Below are 18,258 nucleotides of genomic sequence, written 5' to 3' on the forward strand. Positions count from 1 at the left end.
TTTAAAAAGAATATTACCAACTATAACATCACCAATTATAGGTTCAGGATTATTAAATGATTTTATAAATAATTTACCATTTGAATTGCATGTACCTGGTTTTCAATATCTAGGACCTGGAACTAAGCTACAAAAAAGATTAAAAAGAGGTGATCCTGGAATAAATGATTTAGATAAAGCTGCTAAAGAACATGATATATTTTATAGAGATCATAAAGATACAGAATCTAGAAATGATATTGCTGATAAAATATTACAAGATAAAGCATGGGATATAGCAACATCTAGTGATCATGATATAGGTGAAAGATTAGTTGCTTTACCAACATCAGGTGCTATGTGGTTAAAAAGAAAATTTGGAATGGGATTAGAAATAGGATTAAAATTTTAACCTATATAAATGGAGAAAGTTAAGGTAAATTTAACTGATTATCAAAAATCTAAAATTAAATCTGCTTTTAAGAAAAATAAAAATTTGACTATACAATTTGAAATAGATCAATTTAAAAATGGTAATGATGTATTATTATTAACTAAAAGACAATTGAATAAATTAGAAAAACATAAAAAATTAAATACTGGATTAAGACTTGAGTTTTCTTATAATCAACTTAAACAAATAAAAGATGGTGGTTTATTAAATGAAATATTAAATGTTGCTGATTATATTCCTGGCATAAATAGTTTAACACCAAAAGTTAGAAGAGGAGCTAAAGTAGTAAAAGACAATGTTATTCCAAAATTTAGAGAATTTATAAATTGGTTAGATCAAGAATTAGCTAATGTAAAAGGATCTGGATTAGATGAAAAAACATTAAAATATGTTAAGAAAAAAATTTCAACCCATTGACTTTAGCTGATTTAGAAAAATTATGTCAAAATATTAAGAATTTTAGAGGTGTTTTTATGAGAGATATGCTTCCAAAAACTGTTAATAAATTTGAATGTGGTATAGTCAATTTAGATTCATTTTCTGGTAATGGAACTCATTGGATATGTTATTATAAAAAAGATAAAATTAAATATTACTTTGATTCTTATGGAAAAATTGTTAATAAACCTTTTAAGGAAATTGTTAAATATTTAGGAAAAGACAATATATTTTTTAATGATTCACAAATTCAAAATTATGATGATCCACCTATATGTGGTCATTTGTGTGTTTTTGTATTAAATGAGTTGAATAAAAATACAAGATTTGATAACATAATCAATAAATTAATTCTTAATAAATATGGATTCATTAAATATATTTGATCTATTTGGTAGACAGAAAAAAGATTTAATTGAAGTAAAAAATGATTATATTAATTCAAAATTAAATTCCATTTTTAATGATATTAATAAGGATTTAAAAAACCATATTAAGAAAACTAATAATTTGGTTAATGCTATTAGTTTATCTAAAAATTATTTAAGTATTAATTCTAGAAGAATTGTTAATGTAAAACCAAGTATTAATGATTATGATGTTGTTATAAAATCTGAGTTAAATGAAGTTTTAAATTCTATTATTAAGGTTGGTAATGATCATTCAAAAACTAAACAGGATTTAAATGAATTGGTTAATTCATTATTTAATCTAAAAATGTATGTTGAAGATTTAGAAAAACAACTTGAAGATAAACTTGCTGAAAAAATAAGATTAGTAACTGCTGGATTAGCACAAATATTAGAAGATAAACTTAATACAGAAAACCAAGAAGATCAATAATTTTTACTATATAAATGGAGTTTATTTACTGTCTTAAATGTAAACAAAAAACCAATTCTAAAGACATTCAAACAATAAAATTAAAAAATAAAAATATGGTTAAAGCAAAATGTTGTATATGTAATTCAAAGAAAAGTAGTTTTACAAAAATTTCCTCCTAATAAATGGCTCTATATAATTCATTTGATTATTTCATTATCAGAAACCAATTTCTATTAACCAATGAAGATTGGGATATTATTTCAGAAAAATATGAATTGAATGAAGATATGATCAGATTGTTTCAAAATAAACTAAATTGGGAAAAAATTGCACAATATCAAACATTAAGTATACAATTTATTGATGAGTTTATTAATTATCAACTTAATGCTTATATTAATTTGGTTTGTAAGTATCAAAATTTAGATGAAGATTTTATTGATAAATATAAAAATGATTTGGATTGGGAAATAGTGTTACAATATCAAAATATATCAGCAAAATTCATCATAGATCATGCACTGAATATTGAACAGTTTAAAGAAAAAATGGATTATGACGAGATTGATTAAATTATTCCAAAAAGATTTATAAAACTATTCTTTATTACAAAAATTTTACTGGTTTTAAAAAACCTTTTTCTTTCCATATTTTTTTCATAAATTTCTCCTTAATAAATGGCTAATACTTATGAAATTGAAAGAGCTGAATATAAAAATTTTTATCCTTTATCTAAACTACATTTGAATGAACCAAACAAAAAAACTGAATTTAATATTGATTTTGGAGATGGTTTTTGTACATCTAAATTTCAATTTTATATTTCAGGAACACTAAAAAAATCTGATGATAGAGACTATGGTACTACAGATAATGTAAAGTTGATTAATAATTTTGTACCATTCTTATTTTCAAAAATTGAAATTAGAAAACATAATAAATTAATTGAGGAAATTGAATATCCTGGACAATTAAGTACAATAAAAGGTACTGTTACTTATTCAAAAACAGAAGCAGTATCCAACATTTGTAATGGATTTCAATCAGATTTCAAAAAAACATTTGAAGCTGTGGGTAATCTATCACATTTTGGATTAGGTTTCTTTGAAAATGTTAATGTTCCAATATACAAAGGAGGATTCAATATATGTTTTGTTAGATCTGAAGATAATGATGCCATTTTTAGATGGAAAACTAAAAAAGTTGATGGAACTTTTGATGATACTACATTACCAAGTGCTGGAAAAATAATTATTGATGACTTTTTTATTAGAGTTCCAATAATTGAGTATAAAACTACAAGTAAAATTCAATATATTAATGAAATAACTAAAAAAGAAAAAATACTATTTCACTTTAATCATTGGCAATGTATTGAACAAAAGACAATAACTGGAAAAACAGTTAGTTTTGATATAACAAATATTTATCGAAACATCTATAATCCAAAATTTATAATAATTGGTTTTCAAAAAGGTAGAACTAATGATCAATTATATGACACTTCAAAATTTGATAGTATGTATATTAAAAATATTAGAGTAAAATTAAATGGTCACTATTATCCTGATGAATTAATAAATCTAGATATAAATAATGAAAAATTTAGAATTGTATATCAAATGTATCAAGATTATAAAAAGGTTTATTATAACAATAGTGAAATGTATTATGATCCAACAGAATTCATTGAAAATAGACCATTATATGTGATTGATACAACAAAAACTCCTGTTAATATTTCTGGTTCAAAGAATGATATTATTATAAATATGGATTTTGATTATGATATAACTGTTGCTAGTAAAACTAATTGCTATGTGGTTGTTGTGTCTGAAAGATTATTAGAGTATAATGTGATTAAAAATGATATAACTGAAATCAAATAAAATTATTATAAAACCACCATTTATTTACTACTTTTTGACATATTTTTCAAAATATTATTATATTTTATGAATAATGAGACTACTATTGTTAATTTAAAATTTGTTTCATAAAAAAATATTAATAAATAAAAATTTTTGATTTTCAAGGTCACAAGAAATAAATATTTTAAATTTTATTATTTAATAAATTTGTACTTACCTTATAGATATATCATACCAAATTTCATGAAAATATCTTTAAAAACAAAGAAGTTATTAAGGTTTTTAGTTTAAGGGTAGTTCACCCTAAATTGGAAAATTTTAGTAAAAACATTGATTTTAAACAGAATTTTTCATAATTTTTAAGTTTTAGAATTATTCAATAATTTTTTACATTTTTATAAATAAAATACAAAATAAGGGATGAAACTACCCTTAACATAAGTCAAAAACATTCTTTAATATTCAATGAGTGTATGTTTCAAATTTGGTTAAGATTGGTTTAAAAACACTCAAGTTATAACATACAATATATTTCAAATAATTTCATTCGATACTAACAATCGAATAATAAGTTGAAACATTCGATATTAACAGTTAAATTACTGAATAGGAATTCAAAATAACTCACACAAACATAAACAAATAATATTTACTGAACATTTCAGATTTATCAAAGCGTGCATTCAATGCACGCTTTCGTTGAACATCATTTGGTTTGGCAAAAAAAAAAAACTGTCAAATAAAACAGCACAGTCACTTAAATTTTTTTACACAAAATATTTACTGTACAATTCAGATTTATCAAAGCGTGCTTTAGAAGCACACTGTCCTTGAATATCATATGGTTTGGCAAAAAACTATCAAACAAAGCAGCAATCACTTGACCTTGAAAATTCTGATTGTTTTATAAACAAGTTATGATTACAAACAATAAAAATAGTCTATAAATAGTTCAATAAATCACTTTTACTTATTAAAATATTAAACACTTGAACAATCCAAATATGGTGATGAACACTTCAAACACATTTCACTTCACAACACGATAGTTTCACAATTTTCATAGTTAATCTTCTTTATACTTCATCTTCAATCAATAAATAATAAACTTTTACCATCAATAAACTCTTATTTTAAATATTTCTTCATAAAACAAAATGAGAATATACATAGAAAATCAGCCAGTCGACAGAGCCACACCCATTATGATAGCTAATGACGAGATTTTTGCTAACTTGACACTTTTTTTTTGTTCAATCGGCTAGTTTCATTAGCTAACTATTTAACCATTGATTATACATTTTAAGCATTAATTATAAAATACTTTTCGATTAGTTTAGATAAATCAAAATAATTATTTTAATCCACACTGCAATTTACTAACATTCAACTGGTTATTATTTTATTCAATCACTTATTTTCATAAAAAGATCGACCAAACAAATTAGGCCATAGACTAATATTCCTTCAATAAGATTATATTTACAACACAATTTATTTTTGTTGATTTTTACATTATCTTTAATCATACAGAAATGTATAATATATGAAATAGCACTAATTTTTAACAAGCTTTTCATTGGTGACATTTATTTTTAATTTAAATCAATACTTATCTTCTTATCTTAAGATTATCATTTTTGATAACATTTCATGTTTAAGTTTAAAATTATTTAAAATGAAATATGGACTTGTAATACATCAAATATCATTAGAATTTTCTGAGAAATTCAATACTTTTAATACATTTTGAATAACTCAAATAGGAAAAATATTATTTACAAAAACAATAATTTAAATAAAATATTTAGAATATTTAAATAAAAAATTTTAAAATTTTACTTGTTTTTAAAAACATTTTGTTTTGTAGTCAATTTTATGTAAAATATAGACATATTCATGAAAATTTCATCAAAATTATATACTTTTTCTAGAAAAATATGAATATGTTAGAAATTGACCTAAAAGGGTAAAAAATATAGCATATTGTATAAAAAAATAGGAAAATTCATTTAATTTTTGAGTGGCTCCTTTTTTGGCCCAGAAGTGACATGAATATATCTACTTATATATATATATATATATATATATATATATGAATTTGAATGGATGGTGTTTTTGGCCTCTGGGGACCTCAAAACGAAAAAGTAAATCGGTCCCGGGTCTAGGTCTTACCATGAGACCTACGGTAATAGCTTATTCCCTATATGGGAAATTCGCTAATACTCCTTTAAGCTTCACGTGGAATCAGTGGCTTCATAGGATTGTTAATGGAAAGATGGAGTTAAGACATTGGCCTACAGTGCCATTGATCCGATCATGAATAAGTTAGGCTAACCCACAAACCAACTGTCGCGAGACGCACTTATCGATCGTGTACGGCCTTTTGTTAATATACTAGAGAACAAATAAATTTTACTAATTCTATAATCAATTTATTGTAAATAATGCTTAACGAACTATGAAGTTTTTCATGATATCATTTTTTTTAACAAGTGGACATTATGGTTATATAAACCACTTAAAGCGAGTTTGTTTTACTCAAGAGAAAATAGTTTTTGTGTCGTAGAGGACTCCGATGATTGGTTTCAATGGTTTGTTAGAGTTGACTTGACACCATGTTTTTTTATTTAGATTTTTTTATGATCTGAAGGCGGTTGAGTTGCTGAATGAGCTGTACACATAAACCGGCACACTGGTTGGCACAGATCGGCACTGGTAAGGATGTATTTATTTCTAGTGTTTTCATTGTATAGCATTCAAAAAGATAAATAACGCTTGAGGTAACAATATTATATGTTTAACATTATCAGAAATCTGCATAAGAAAGCGGTATTTCACTGAAGCAAATTTAGTTATTGGCTATATTTATTTAAGAGGACAAAACTGGCATTATGCATGTCTACTTCATAAGATAGTTATTGAAAATTCAGTCTGTCAAAGATACAGAAGTAAGGATTCTTACATGTATAAAATACCATAACCCGTGTTTTAAGGGGTCAGTTTACCATATGTGTTAAACTGAATTCAACATGTATTGGCAGATATATTTGTCTTTTGGTAGAACTAGAGATTCCATGTTAAATGTGTAACAAGCTTAGAGGTACAGATGAATGTAGTAGACTAGAACAAAAGACAATGTTCTGCCATGTAAATAATTTATTTCTTTTGAAAATTCCAACCTTTAAAACAAGCCAAAATATACCTACCGATGATCTAAACGATCGTACCCATTGGTAAGTTAAGGGAGTAAAGAGAATTTGATACTGCAGCACTCTCCACGAGCGGGTCATTTAACAAAGTTTATCTATCTATATATTAATAGGCAAGCATGTTTCTTTAAAACCTTTTTTCTCAGCTCGTGTGAATCGTAGGGAAAATCTACGCATACCGTTGGAAAGCTATTTTCCTGTAGGTGTGCAGAATCCCTTTATAAATTTAAATAGGCTCAAAGATAAGCACAAAAAATGAGTTTAAAAATTTGAAAAAATTAACATGGATCTTATGCGTTGCTATGCTGGTTACGAAATAACAACGAAATATAAACAGAAAATCAAAACAAATGGAGGAAACTCCAATCGCATGTTTTATTTACAGTGTGGGGTGAAAATAGATAAGTGAGTACATTACATATTTTTGGTCGAGTTTCGACCACTGGACGACCTCTCGTTTTAATAAAACAATGGCTACAGCTGTTCCAAATAGAAGCTATGAGTTTTTGGTCAATGCCACAACTCAGGAAAATATCTATGTATCGATGCAGTTAAACACATGTGAGTGAATTAGAGTCTGCTGAGTGACGTAATATGTACTATTACTGCGTTAATACTCTAAAAGTGCCCTGCACCTACTGGGTGGGATCGGAATATCTAATTCGTGGAAGTGTTTCAATGGCTAGTGTCTATAGTCAAAGGCAGTGTGGCTAATACTGATTATCAAACGTTTACATAAACTAATGGGTTAAGAATAATGTGATGTACTAGATTTGTTGTGAAGTCCATTATCAAAAATGTTTTGAAGAATTTTAATCAACTGAGTTAAACAATTCAGTTACATGAACATTACAATACACATTACAATGCACATACATTACAATAAACAGTACAGAACAAATCTATATAACATACAGCCACAATCAGACCTCAATGGTTTTGTTGGTCAAAACACATACAAATAGAGTTGAAAGAGAAGAGAGAGGAATGGACTTGACAGAGATGAAAAAAAAATATTTAGGTTGTAAAATGAAAAAAAAACTGTTGGGGAAAATCGGGACATCACATTGACCTTTGATCATTAACCAAGGAGCAACAAAAAGTCATTAGTGAAGTTCACTGAACTGAGCAACTCGGATTTGTCAAGATGTCACTTTGTTTTCATCACATACTTGATGGAACTTAATGGCAGATCACGTTGGATCTAAGATATTAGTGTTGATATGGACTATTTTCAGGTAAGAGGAGGTACTGGTTATGAAAAGACAACGGTTTGGAACTCGTGTGGAGGGACTAAAACCCGGGACCACAATGGAGTTAATACTTTGCGAATGAGCTACAAATATTTCCACCTAGCGTTATACTTTTTGTTAAGAACCACGTTTAGTTAAATATAGTGGCATGTTTACAACAGCAAGAAACTAAGAAGCTAGTAGTAAATAAACATTAGAAATACCTGATCATTTTTACATGCACTTACGTGTATTTACAGTGAAATTGAGAAAAAAAAGTGAAAAATAGGCTTTGAATTAGTTTTAGTAGAAAAATGAAAATTAAAAACTCAATATCTACGTGTAACTTTGAATAGTGTTGAAATTTTTACTTAAAACGTAATATGAAACGTAAAATCATATGCTTGGATGAACAAAACTTGTATTACAATTTAAGTAAACTATTAATAACAGCCTACGTCAAATGTATGGCATACTTTAACCTACAATCACTCAAATGCAAAACTATTTTATTTGCCAGTAATCCATTCGACTCGACGTCCAATCAGGTCCTATTCAAACACGCCAAAACGAACGACGTCACAAATGAAACTACCTGGAATATTAGTAAAAAATCAATAATATCCGTATTCATAATATTTCATGAAGAATATGACACATGACGAACCGAACGTAAAATATATTTTATTTTACAATAGGTATTATTGTGATTAGGGTTACTACTATACAATCAATTGAAAACATTATAAAAACATCAGTACCCTTTAACAAATTTTATTTTTATTTTAAATATTGAGAAACAAGTGCAGAGTTATGTTGTGATGGTCGAGAACACATGCATTGAGTGTGGTCCTTTGTTGTTTCTGGGGAAAACAAATAAACCAATAATTCCGTCTAACTCCTGACCGGCCCAATGAACACAATGTGCTGCTAGATGTGGTGTGATGGAGCTATCGTGTTGGCATTTAACAGTGCTTAAATTGATAAAACACAAAAATAAATGTTCTGAAACTGAAATCGTTGCTTTTTATTTCGTAATCTAGAATACTACTACCGTTGACAATGGGTGTATAGATTGTACTAGTTATATATGTTAAAGCTGTAGATGGTTTAGATTACTAAATAGAGGTACATTAATTTAGCCACTAACACAGAGGGTTAATGTAAAATATAGATTTCTCCCAAATTCACAGTTAGGTCAAACTAAATGGATAGATTATTGTAAATCAAAGCGTCCTTATGAAACATCAAAATAACACAGTAACAAACATTTTGAAAATAGAAATAGGTTAGACAAATAAGTATAGTTTAATCCATAAGTGGCTTATGGAACTAAGTTTTTGTTAAATAAAATAAACTTCAGCTGGTCCATTGCGATTGGATTCTAATTTAGGTTTGGAAGGTCAATGCTACTACCTAATATAAACGTCCAAAAAAATAAAAAATGATTTTGTTTTAACGTGGTTAACTGTACCATTAAACTAAAGTGGTAAAACAATACCAGTATCGTGAAGATATCTAACATTTAAGAGGAAATAATATTTTATCTAGGCTTTATTTGCTGTTGTCGGTTGTTAAAATATACCCTTTGTTTAAGTTGAGGTGAATTAATGTTTGAGAACTACTCAAACATTTGTGTAGGGCCTACCCCTTAAAACTAGGAGTTTTCTTAATTTATAAGGCAACTAGCCAACCTATGACTGTGTCCAATGGTTTAATTGTAGGGATATCTATAGTCACTAAAACTTTACAGTGTTATTTAATTTCAATATGTCGTCTACTTAGATCTACTTAGATTCGCAAGGATTTGAAATATTCTTAAAATCAGATATACGTTACTCTTGCTATCTATAATATAAATATGGTTTAATAATTTAAAGTTAATAAAATGTGTCTGACTCCTCAAAATCTTCCCAATTTCTAAATTTAAAATGTTAACAAACTTGGATAACAATTTTAAAACTAACTACTATTCAAAAAGTTTCTTCAATGAGTTTGCTTGGGGAATGCCAAACTTGTAAAATAAAATATTATTTATCTGTTATCTATTATCATTTTTGCAAATAAGTGTTATGTTAACGCTTAGGTAAACGCTAACTGAATAAGCACTAACTTACACTTAACACAATTTAAGTCGTATTACGTTAATAAAGCTTAAACTAACGGGCAGTTGAACTTGGGGAACAGTACGGAAACAATCTTAAAATTAACTAGGTTTGCTCATGAGTTTTGGTGTAACAACTAAAATTCAAATATTCATTTAGTTTATTTTATAGTTCGTATTTTGACTTTATAATAATTAATCCTTCTTAATAAAGAGATCACAGCTGCGCCGTATTGACACTTTTTACATTATGTCAAAATTATTAACGTAATTTGAGTTAATAAAATGTATGCATTTTTTATGGCGTCAAAGCTGTTGTATTTATAAGCATTTTCAATCCAATTCCACTTGGTAACCTCTCAGACTCTTTGGCATTCACCATAAAATACAAAATGTTCAACGATACGTTACAAAATCATCATATTATATTTCCATAGAGACAAAACACTGAAAACTGCATTGTAAACCCGAAAGAAAGCTATCATTTTCACGCCAGAATGGATCCAGTTAGATCCGGATGATGTATCGATTTATTCAAGTCCATTCTTGCGACATTACTGGATTGTTATCATCGTAAGTTTTTATTGTAAATTATAAAGGTGATTACTAACGATTACTAATGGGTTCATGTACTCACAGGTAAGCTTAAACGAGTGTTTGAAACGAAAAAAAAGTCTAGTAGCAAAAGGGGGTTTGGTATTTAATAATTATTTATTCTGTAAACAAAAAAAATCCTTTTTAAACTAAAAAAAATGAAAATTCATGCGTATATGTCCTCACATTGTAACCGAACCCGATTTCTTATTGATATCAATTTCATGCTCGGAAGCTCACGTTCATTCGATAAGCAGAGGATTCCAAGGTATCTCAACAATACATGGTATTGGTGGCGTCAGTAGATATGCTGGGCAAAAATAACTAACAAATTGTCAAAAGCACTTAGCTTTTCATCATTTAGCTAAACTTCAAATGCAAATTAACAGATAAAAGAGTTTTTCCTACAGTTACCTAACAATGTACATGTTCTCTCACTGATTAGAAAAAGCAAAGTGGCCAATTCGCTCATCAGTGAGACAATGTTAACATTGTCTCACTCTAATTACTTTGTCTCACTCCAGATTTGCAACGTGAAGGCACGAAATAGTGAGCGCGTAACATGCAGGCAACGTCGTATGCGCGCGAAATACGTTGTCAGCACTGGCTGTAAATCAGCTGGTCAGCTGTTGTACTGTTGTATTTGTCACTTCACGTTAAATGTTATATTAAAAGTTCACATCTGTGTAAAAATAGGTTATGTTTCTTCATCAATTTATTTGGTATTATGGTAACTGTAGGAAAAGTATAATGTGCAACTCGAGTTCAAAGTACAATTGCCTCACTCGAGAAACCATTCCTCACTCGCCTACGGCTCGTGAGTAAGGATTTCTCTCGAGTGAGTCAATTGCTCACTTTTCTCACTAGTTGCACAAATAACTATTTTTTAGCAGTTTTCACCGTGAGTATCGTGGGTTACATTTAACATAACAAAATATCTCTTCTCTGAATTAAACACCTATCCATGGCCTATGTCGATGGGCAAATGCTAGTTCTATTAAAAACTTGTAAATTTACATATCAGTACGATACCCTGACATTTACGAGTATTTTGTTTTAGTTATACATAAATACCCCCGCCGCAGCAAACCTGCCGACTAAGCGAATTTCCATTTGTCTGAATTGATTTTCAGTTAAATATATTTTAATAACATTAGGTTTAACGATTACCTAGGTTTGCTGCTACAAGGAAACTAATAAAGTGTGTTTTTGAGTAAAATATTGATAGTTTAGTACAAAATAAATAAATTTGCCAAGTTTGATAAAAATATATTTATAAACAAGCAAACTACAACATTAGACAATATTCTCCATAAGAATACCATGGGAATTTTAAATTTACAATTTTTTTAATTTTCTCCGTTACTAATAATCAAACAAAAATACTTTTATATACTAAATTATTTTTTTTTAAGCTCTTTAAAAAGGTCTAAAGAGAAATTGGGAAATTTTGTGTTTTGAGGGTAAAAAGTGAGAAAACCCAATTTTTACCCCATAAAACCCCCCGTCAAGCCCCGTTCCCATGGTCCGATCGTGCTGGTTCGCGAACTCATTCAAGTTTATCCCGCTTTACACCCTTAAACCAAATTTCATCAAAATCGGACAAAAATTACTCAAGTTATCGCGTTCACGGACGTATATATATATATAAGTCTATATATATATATATATATATATATATATATACATACATATATAAAAATTTGAACGAATAGTGTTTTTGGCCTCTGGGGACATCAAAATGAAAAAGTAAATCGGTCCCGGGTCTAGGTCTTACCGTGCCACCTACGGTAATAGCTACTTCCCTATAGGGAAATTCGCTAAAAGGTGAAAATATAAAATAATATTTTTTTCTATTTTTCATGCTGTTGAATTTTTATAAATGTTATCTAGGGATACGGTGTCAAACCATATCCCGTTACTATAAACGTCAACTATTTTTTAGATACAGTAGTATAATATTGTTTTTTTAACACAATGAAACGTTTAATCTAAGTTTAGAATCGAACAGACTCGGAATTCAACCGGTAAACATAAGATTTAAAGGTGAACACTTTAACATTGTACTTAACACTGGAATTTTTTTAAATTTTACTACAATGTTAGATTTTGATTAAATAAAAAAACAAATGACCTAATACTACCCGGAATATGGTTGCATGCACTGGGTTACCCACGTAACAAAATAAAATTTCTATTGAAAGGTAATACTCCTCTTTTGTGGTTACATCTACCTACAATCCTTTTATAAAAGGATCTCCAATGAATAAAGTAATAATCCCGAGATGACCTTTGAGGGATCAGTTTTTATCTGCGTACCACGCACATTTGAGTCCACTCACTTCAGGATTGTAAAAAATAAGAATGACACAGCTTACTACATCTGTTTGAATATGAGTCTGAACTATTGGGAGATAAAATTATAATAAAGACCTTTGCAATGCAATTAATTAAAGCTATTCTTGTAACGTTGTTTGTCAAAAAGATACAAGGAAGACTTCTACAGATTAAATTCTATTGCATTACAAAATTAAATTTTGATCAATTTATTCAAATTGCGTTAATATGCAGGCTTTCATATAACATTTACATGCTGCATTTAAATACTAGCAAACCCGCCGTGGCTTCGCTCACGAAAATTTAAATAAAAAAAAATAATGTCCAACCTGATTAGGTATTATTATATTACCTATTGAACTATTTAATTAAAAATTAAATACAACCATCATCCAACCATCCATATCACTGACTCACAGACGCATGCGCAAAGATGGCCTTGGAGCTTTTCCTACATGGGTCATCCTTCTGATGGCATTTTCCTCCCCCCTTCCCACTCCATATATAGTTACAAAACGAACATTTATCATCTGTAAAATAGAATGTATAAAACTGTATATTGTATTATATGGAAATAATTACAACCGAGTAGGCTATCCTTACTTTTTGTAAAAAATACAACTTTTGACATAAATATTTTTACTTATTATAATCAATGGTTTTTTTTTGACAGAATGTTTTCCAATGTTCCTAGAAGAAATAGGTGTTGCAAGGCATTTGAGTAGTGTTTAAAGGTTTTAATTAGTAAACAAGTATTTATTTCAGGCATGAACACTTATTTAATTAAAAAATAAAATGTACACATGTACATTTTCTACATCTATGGAGAAAAGCGAGTTTTTGTGTACTCTAAAATGGAAAGTGTATACTTTCTAGTTGTAGAATTAGAATGGGCTATACAATTTTAAAATTTATTAGGAAAAAGTGTACTAATTTGCATCAAACCTTTAGGATTGTTAAAAAGCTTAAAGGATAGGATAGGTATTATACCGTCGTTAATTTTTAATTCTGTTATATTACTAAATTTAAAGCTTAAATAGTCTATTATTATATATCTTATGAAGCAGTGAAGTTCAAAAACTGGTTTTTTGACATATAGATTGATTACGGCAATCGTAAGATTTTACTGAAAACATAATTGTCTTTAGTTTTTCTATGACGAAGGCCTACAAACATATCTCTTCGCTTCAGTAGCACAAGCAGTTTATAATTGTACTTAAAACCACACATCCAACATTAAATGTCAGTCGTGATTAGTTACTTTTTTAAACGTCACTTAATGTAGCTAATGTTTTTCAACATCGACATAAACATTGAAATACTCGTCTAAATTTCACAAAAATGTATACATTACTTCTCATCCAACCCGAACATGATTCATTTAATTTAACCCACTCAAATATAATCTGTTATCTATTAGGCAACCCTACTACTTCTTAGATCAAATGTAAAATCCCACTAGATAGTGAACATATCCATTAACGAAATATTGTAACTCGCTCAATATTTTGCACTCGTAAATCAATTAATAGGATCTGAGTAAAAGCCACCAACATTATTAAAGTGAACTGTCTGGATAGCCGAGTGGTTTAATTGTCTGCCTTCAAATATGGAGGTTGCAGGTTGCTTGTTGGATTATAAGCGTGATCATTCATATCCAATTTCCTGTCTTTTGAATTCCTGGTCATCGAATCATTACGCTATTAAAACTAAATGGTTTGTATCTGTACCGTTTAAAAAAAAATAAAGAAAGAAAAACATTATCATGGCTTAAAAACGCTCAAAAACCTGTATAACCCCTCAAAACATTATACATCCGTTTATATACGATCCTACCATGGAGAATTAAGCTTTAAACCCCTAAAATATGTTGATCCAAAATTTATCTAATTAGGCTCCACTCGTACTTATATCACCTGTAGAATCTTTCTAGTAAAATTTATTTATACAAAAACTAACGAGAGCCCAATCAGTTTTGAATTATGAACCTTTGGAGGAAACTTTTAACTAAACCGGCTCCTCCCTCCGCCCCCACCTGTAGAACTTTCCCTCCCTTTATCGCTCCTCTTGGCCTTGAATCTCACCTGGGTATCCTATCATAGCTGTCCCAGCTGGTCAAGCAGTTGTAGGAGCTGTAGCGACTAGAGGACCCCATGGATCACATGGCGACGACCGCCTACGACCGCGGCGAGGTGACTACTGACTCTGGGGGTGGTGGAGGCACCCTCGCTCCGCGCACGCCCACACGCACACATACGAACGCACGCACATACGTAGTAAACATAATATCTCAATATGTCTCAAACATTTTATGGTTGTACTTTTGGTGAAACGATAATCTTCAGTTGAGACATGAAGAAATGTACTTCAACGTTTTGACAGCTTTTTACAATAGTTTAGAGTGGGTGCATTTAAATTGGAATGTTTTTAGACGTCGGCTGTAAGTAAATTAATAAGAAATCAATATTCTAAATGTGTAAAAAATGCAGTTAAAATGAATGTATTTTATGAGGATGGAGTACAGAATTGGGTATGACTAAAATTGTGGTAGTTGACGTGTGTATAAAGTACTAGTCAACTCTAGGCTGTATATTAGTGTACTAGTAGTACTTTATTTTAAGTTATTTCTTTTAAAATGCCCCCTCTCTGATGGCCATTTGCCATTTATATTTCATTGTATTTACAAATTTTGTTTCTTCAATCTGTACTCATTCTTTCTGTAATTTGTTATTTACTCTAAATTTCTTTATTATATTCCTCTTGTTACAGAATGCCAGTGTTTTACTGTTCCTGTACTATATACCTCAAACTTATGTTAAGCGAGTTCAGTCAAATCAAATTAAATGCATAAATTACCTTACGAGCTTACAACCTCCATCCATACAAGCTTGTAGTTGCACATGAATTCACACAACGGGACTGGCAACAACGAATGTAAGTATGTGAACTCTTTTGCGGGACTGCCTCATGTTGCTCGGGTTTTGTTTAGTGACGAGACACACTTCCATATTTCTGAAGCGATAAATAAGCAGAATATGCTCTATTGGAGTGATGCTAAGCCTATGGTAGTCGACGTGAATACCGTAGATGCCTTGAAGGATGCAATTAACCTTGAAGTTGGCCGCACTCCACAACAAATGCTTCACAGAGTTATGATGAACTCCAGAACCAGAAAGCAGCAGTGTTTTTACGATTAGGGACACCACATGCAGGATATGCGGTCTAAAACCTACTAAAGTTATATTAAGTACATAACTATGCCACAGGAAATTGCTTTAATGTTTTTGCGCATAGACACAGGCTGAGTAGAACAATTAAATGCTTCCCTGTTTCAGGTTACAGATTTTTCAACCATCTACCAGTAGCCATAAGGGACTTGCCTATTTCAAGGTTCAAGGCAGTAATGAAGGACTGGTTGATAGAAAACCCTTTTTATGACCTGTCTGAATTTTATAAAGTAGGACTACCAGCTTTGTTATAGGTAATGCTCATGCACTAACTGCCTTGCATGGCTATTTTCTTGCCTGTTTTTTACTTTCTCCCCCTATACCATTAGTATATGGAGAAAGTATTGTTTTCGTCAAAATTTTCGAATTTGAGTTTTGAGTGGATATATTCGTTTTGGGTCCCCCTGGACCCAAAAAAGTGGTTTTCAAAGTGATGTCTGTGTGTGTGTGTGTGTGTGTGTGTGTGTGTGTGTGTGTCTGTGTGTCTGTGTGTCTGGATGTGTACAGAGCTAGAGACTACACCTGTGGTCCGATTTCGATGAAATTTGGTATGTAGGTTCTAATCCATGGTATCTCCAGGCATTTTTTTCATTTTTTTGAAATTTTGATTTTTTTTTTTTTGATTTTTTTTTTGAATTTTGATTTTAAAAACCCATTTAAAACTGGAAAAATTTGATTTTCTCAAAAATGGCTCGAACGATTTTGATAAATTTATGTAATTTAGTATGTTGTAGCCCTTATAATTTTGAACAAAATGGTACAAATCCCATTTCTGTATAAATTACGGTTCAAAAGTTATAGTAAATTATGTTATTTTCCCATAAAAACCCCATAAAATAACAAAAAATGTAATTTTAGACAAAAATCCGGTTTTGATTTAACATAGTATGTTATAGTCCTTACAATTTTGAAAGTGTTTTTTTATTTTTTAGAAATTTTGATTTTTAATGGAGATTTTCCCATAAAACCCCATAAAATAACGGAAAAATAGGATTTTCCCTAAAATGGTTCGAATGGTTTTGATAAAAATTTAGTAAGTTATAGTCCTTTATATTCTGAACAAAATGGTACAAATCTTATCTGTAAAAATTACGGTTCAAAAGTTATTGTAAATTGTGTTATTTTCCCATAAAAACCCCATAAAATAACGGTAAATCAGATTTTCCCAAAATTGGCTCGAACGATTTTGATAAAAATTTAGTATGTTATAGTCCTTTAAATTCTGAAGAAAATTGTACAAATTCCATTTCCGTTTATTTAATCTCACCGCTTACGCATGATAAAGGTTGTTGACAAACTTATGGGAGAAAGTATGTGTCAGAATGCTGATACCGTTTATTTTTGCATGGTTTTGCTACAGTTTTATTTCTCATGGTTTTATTTGTTTCCTTATTATTATATTTATCTAACTTGCATTTATTTGTGAATCAAGAGATGGACTATTTATTATTTACTTTGTATTGTAAGTGACTTAGCCTATTGCTTTTGCTTAGTGGCCAAATAAATCATTGAATCATTGAATAATTAAAATAAACTCGCAGACGTAACCTTTTAATCCCAATATAAAGTTTGGTTCTAATATTTTGGGTTGTCTTTTAATGTACCTTCAAAATTAGGGATACTTCCCTGCCCCACCCACAACATCAAATAATTAGTTGCAATAAATTGTTGTATTGTGTATAGTTTAGGATTTTTGTTAAGGATGACGATGGATAGAAATGCACTAATAAATAACATAAATAAATAAAGTTTACTCACTATTGACTGTCTCACTGATGGCAGCCAATTGTTATTTAAACTGACCTGGAACAAGTACAGAGTTGTAACATGATTGATTCATTGTGTATTGTACGGGGTTGTATTAAAATTAATTAACTCCAGGGAAAAGTAGCACAATGAAACAGGTATTGCTTATTTATACAGCGGTTTTAATATAGGGAAACATTTAAATGTGGATCTATTACTAGGTTATATTTTTGAACAGT

At 29.5% G+C, this 18,258-nt stretch overlaps 1 protein-coding gene across 6 annotated transcripts in view; it reads right to left on the bottom strand.

Moving 5' to 3' along the window:
* Positions 1 to 18,258, bottom strand: part of LOC128993980 (potassium channel subfamily T member 2-like) — a 329,633-nt gene that overhangs the window by 163,686 nt on the left and 147,689 nt on the right. For 2 of the 6 annotated variants that reach the window (XM_054418138.1, XM_054418136.1), the window contains exon 1: positions 15,131 to 15,222. The exons of the other annotated variants lie outside the window; for them this stretch is intronic. In XM_054418138.1, coding sequence (XP_054274113.1) covers positions 15,131 to 15,201 — 71 coding nt within the window. In that variant the 5' untranslated portion in view covers positions 15,202 to 15,222. Of the gene's footprint in view, positions 1 to 15,130; positions 15,223 to 18,258 lie in introns of those variants that run through there. 6 annotated transcript variants of the gene reach the window in all.

The sequence above is a fragment of the Macrosteles quadrilineatus genome, unplaced genomic scaffold, assembly GCF_028750875.1.
Source record: "Macrosteles quadrilineatus isolate MER2022 unplaced genomic scaffold, UCM_ALF_1.0 Scaffold_5__1_contigs__length_97177068, whole genome shotgun sequence".
Lineage (NCBI taxonomy): Eukaryota > Metazoa > Arthropoda > Insecta > Hemiptera > Cicadellidae > Macrosteles > Macrosteles quadrilineatus.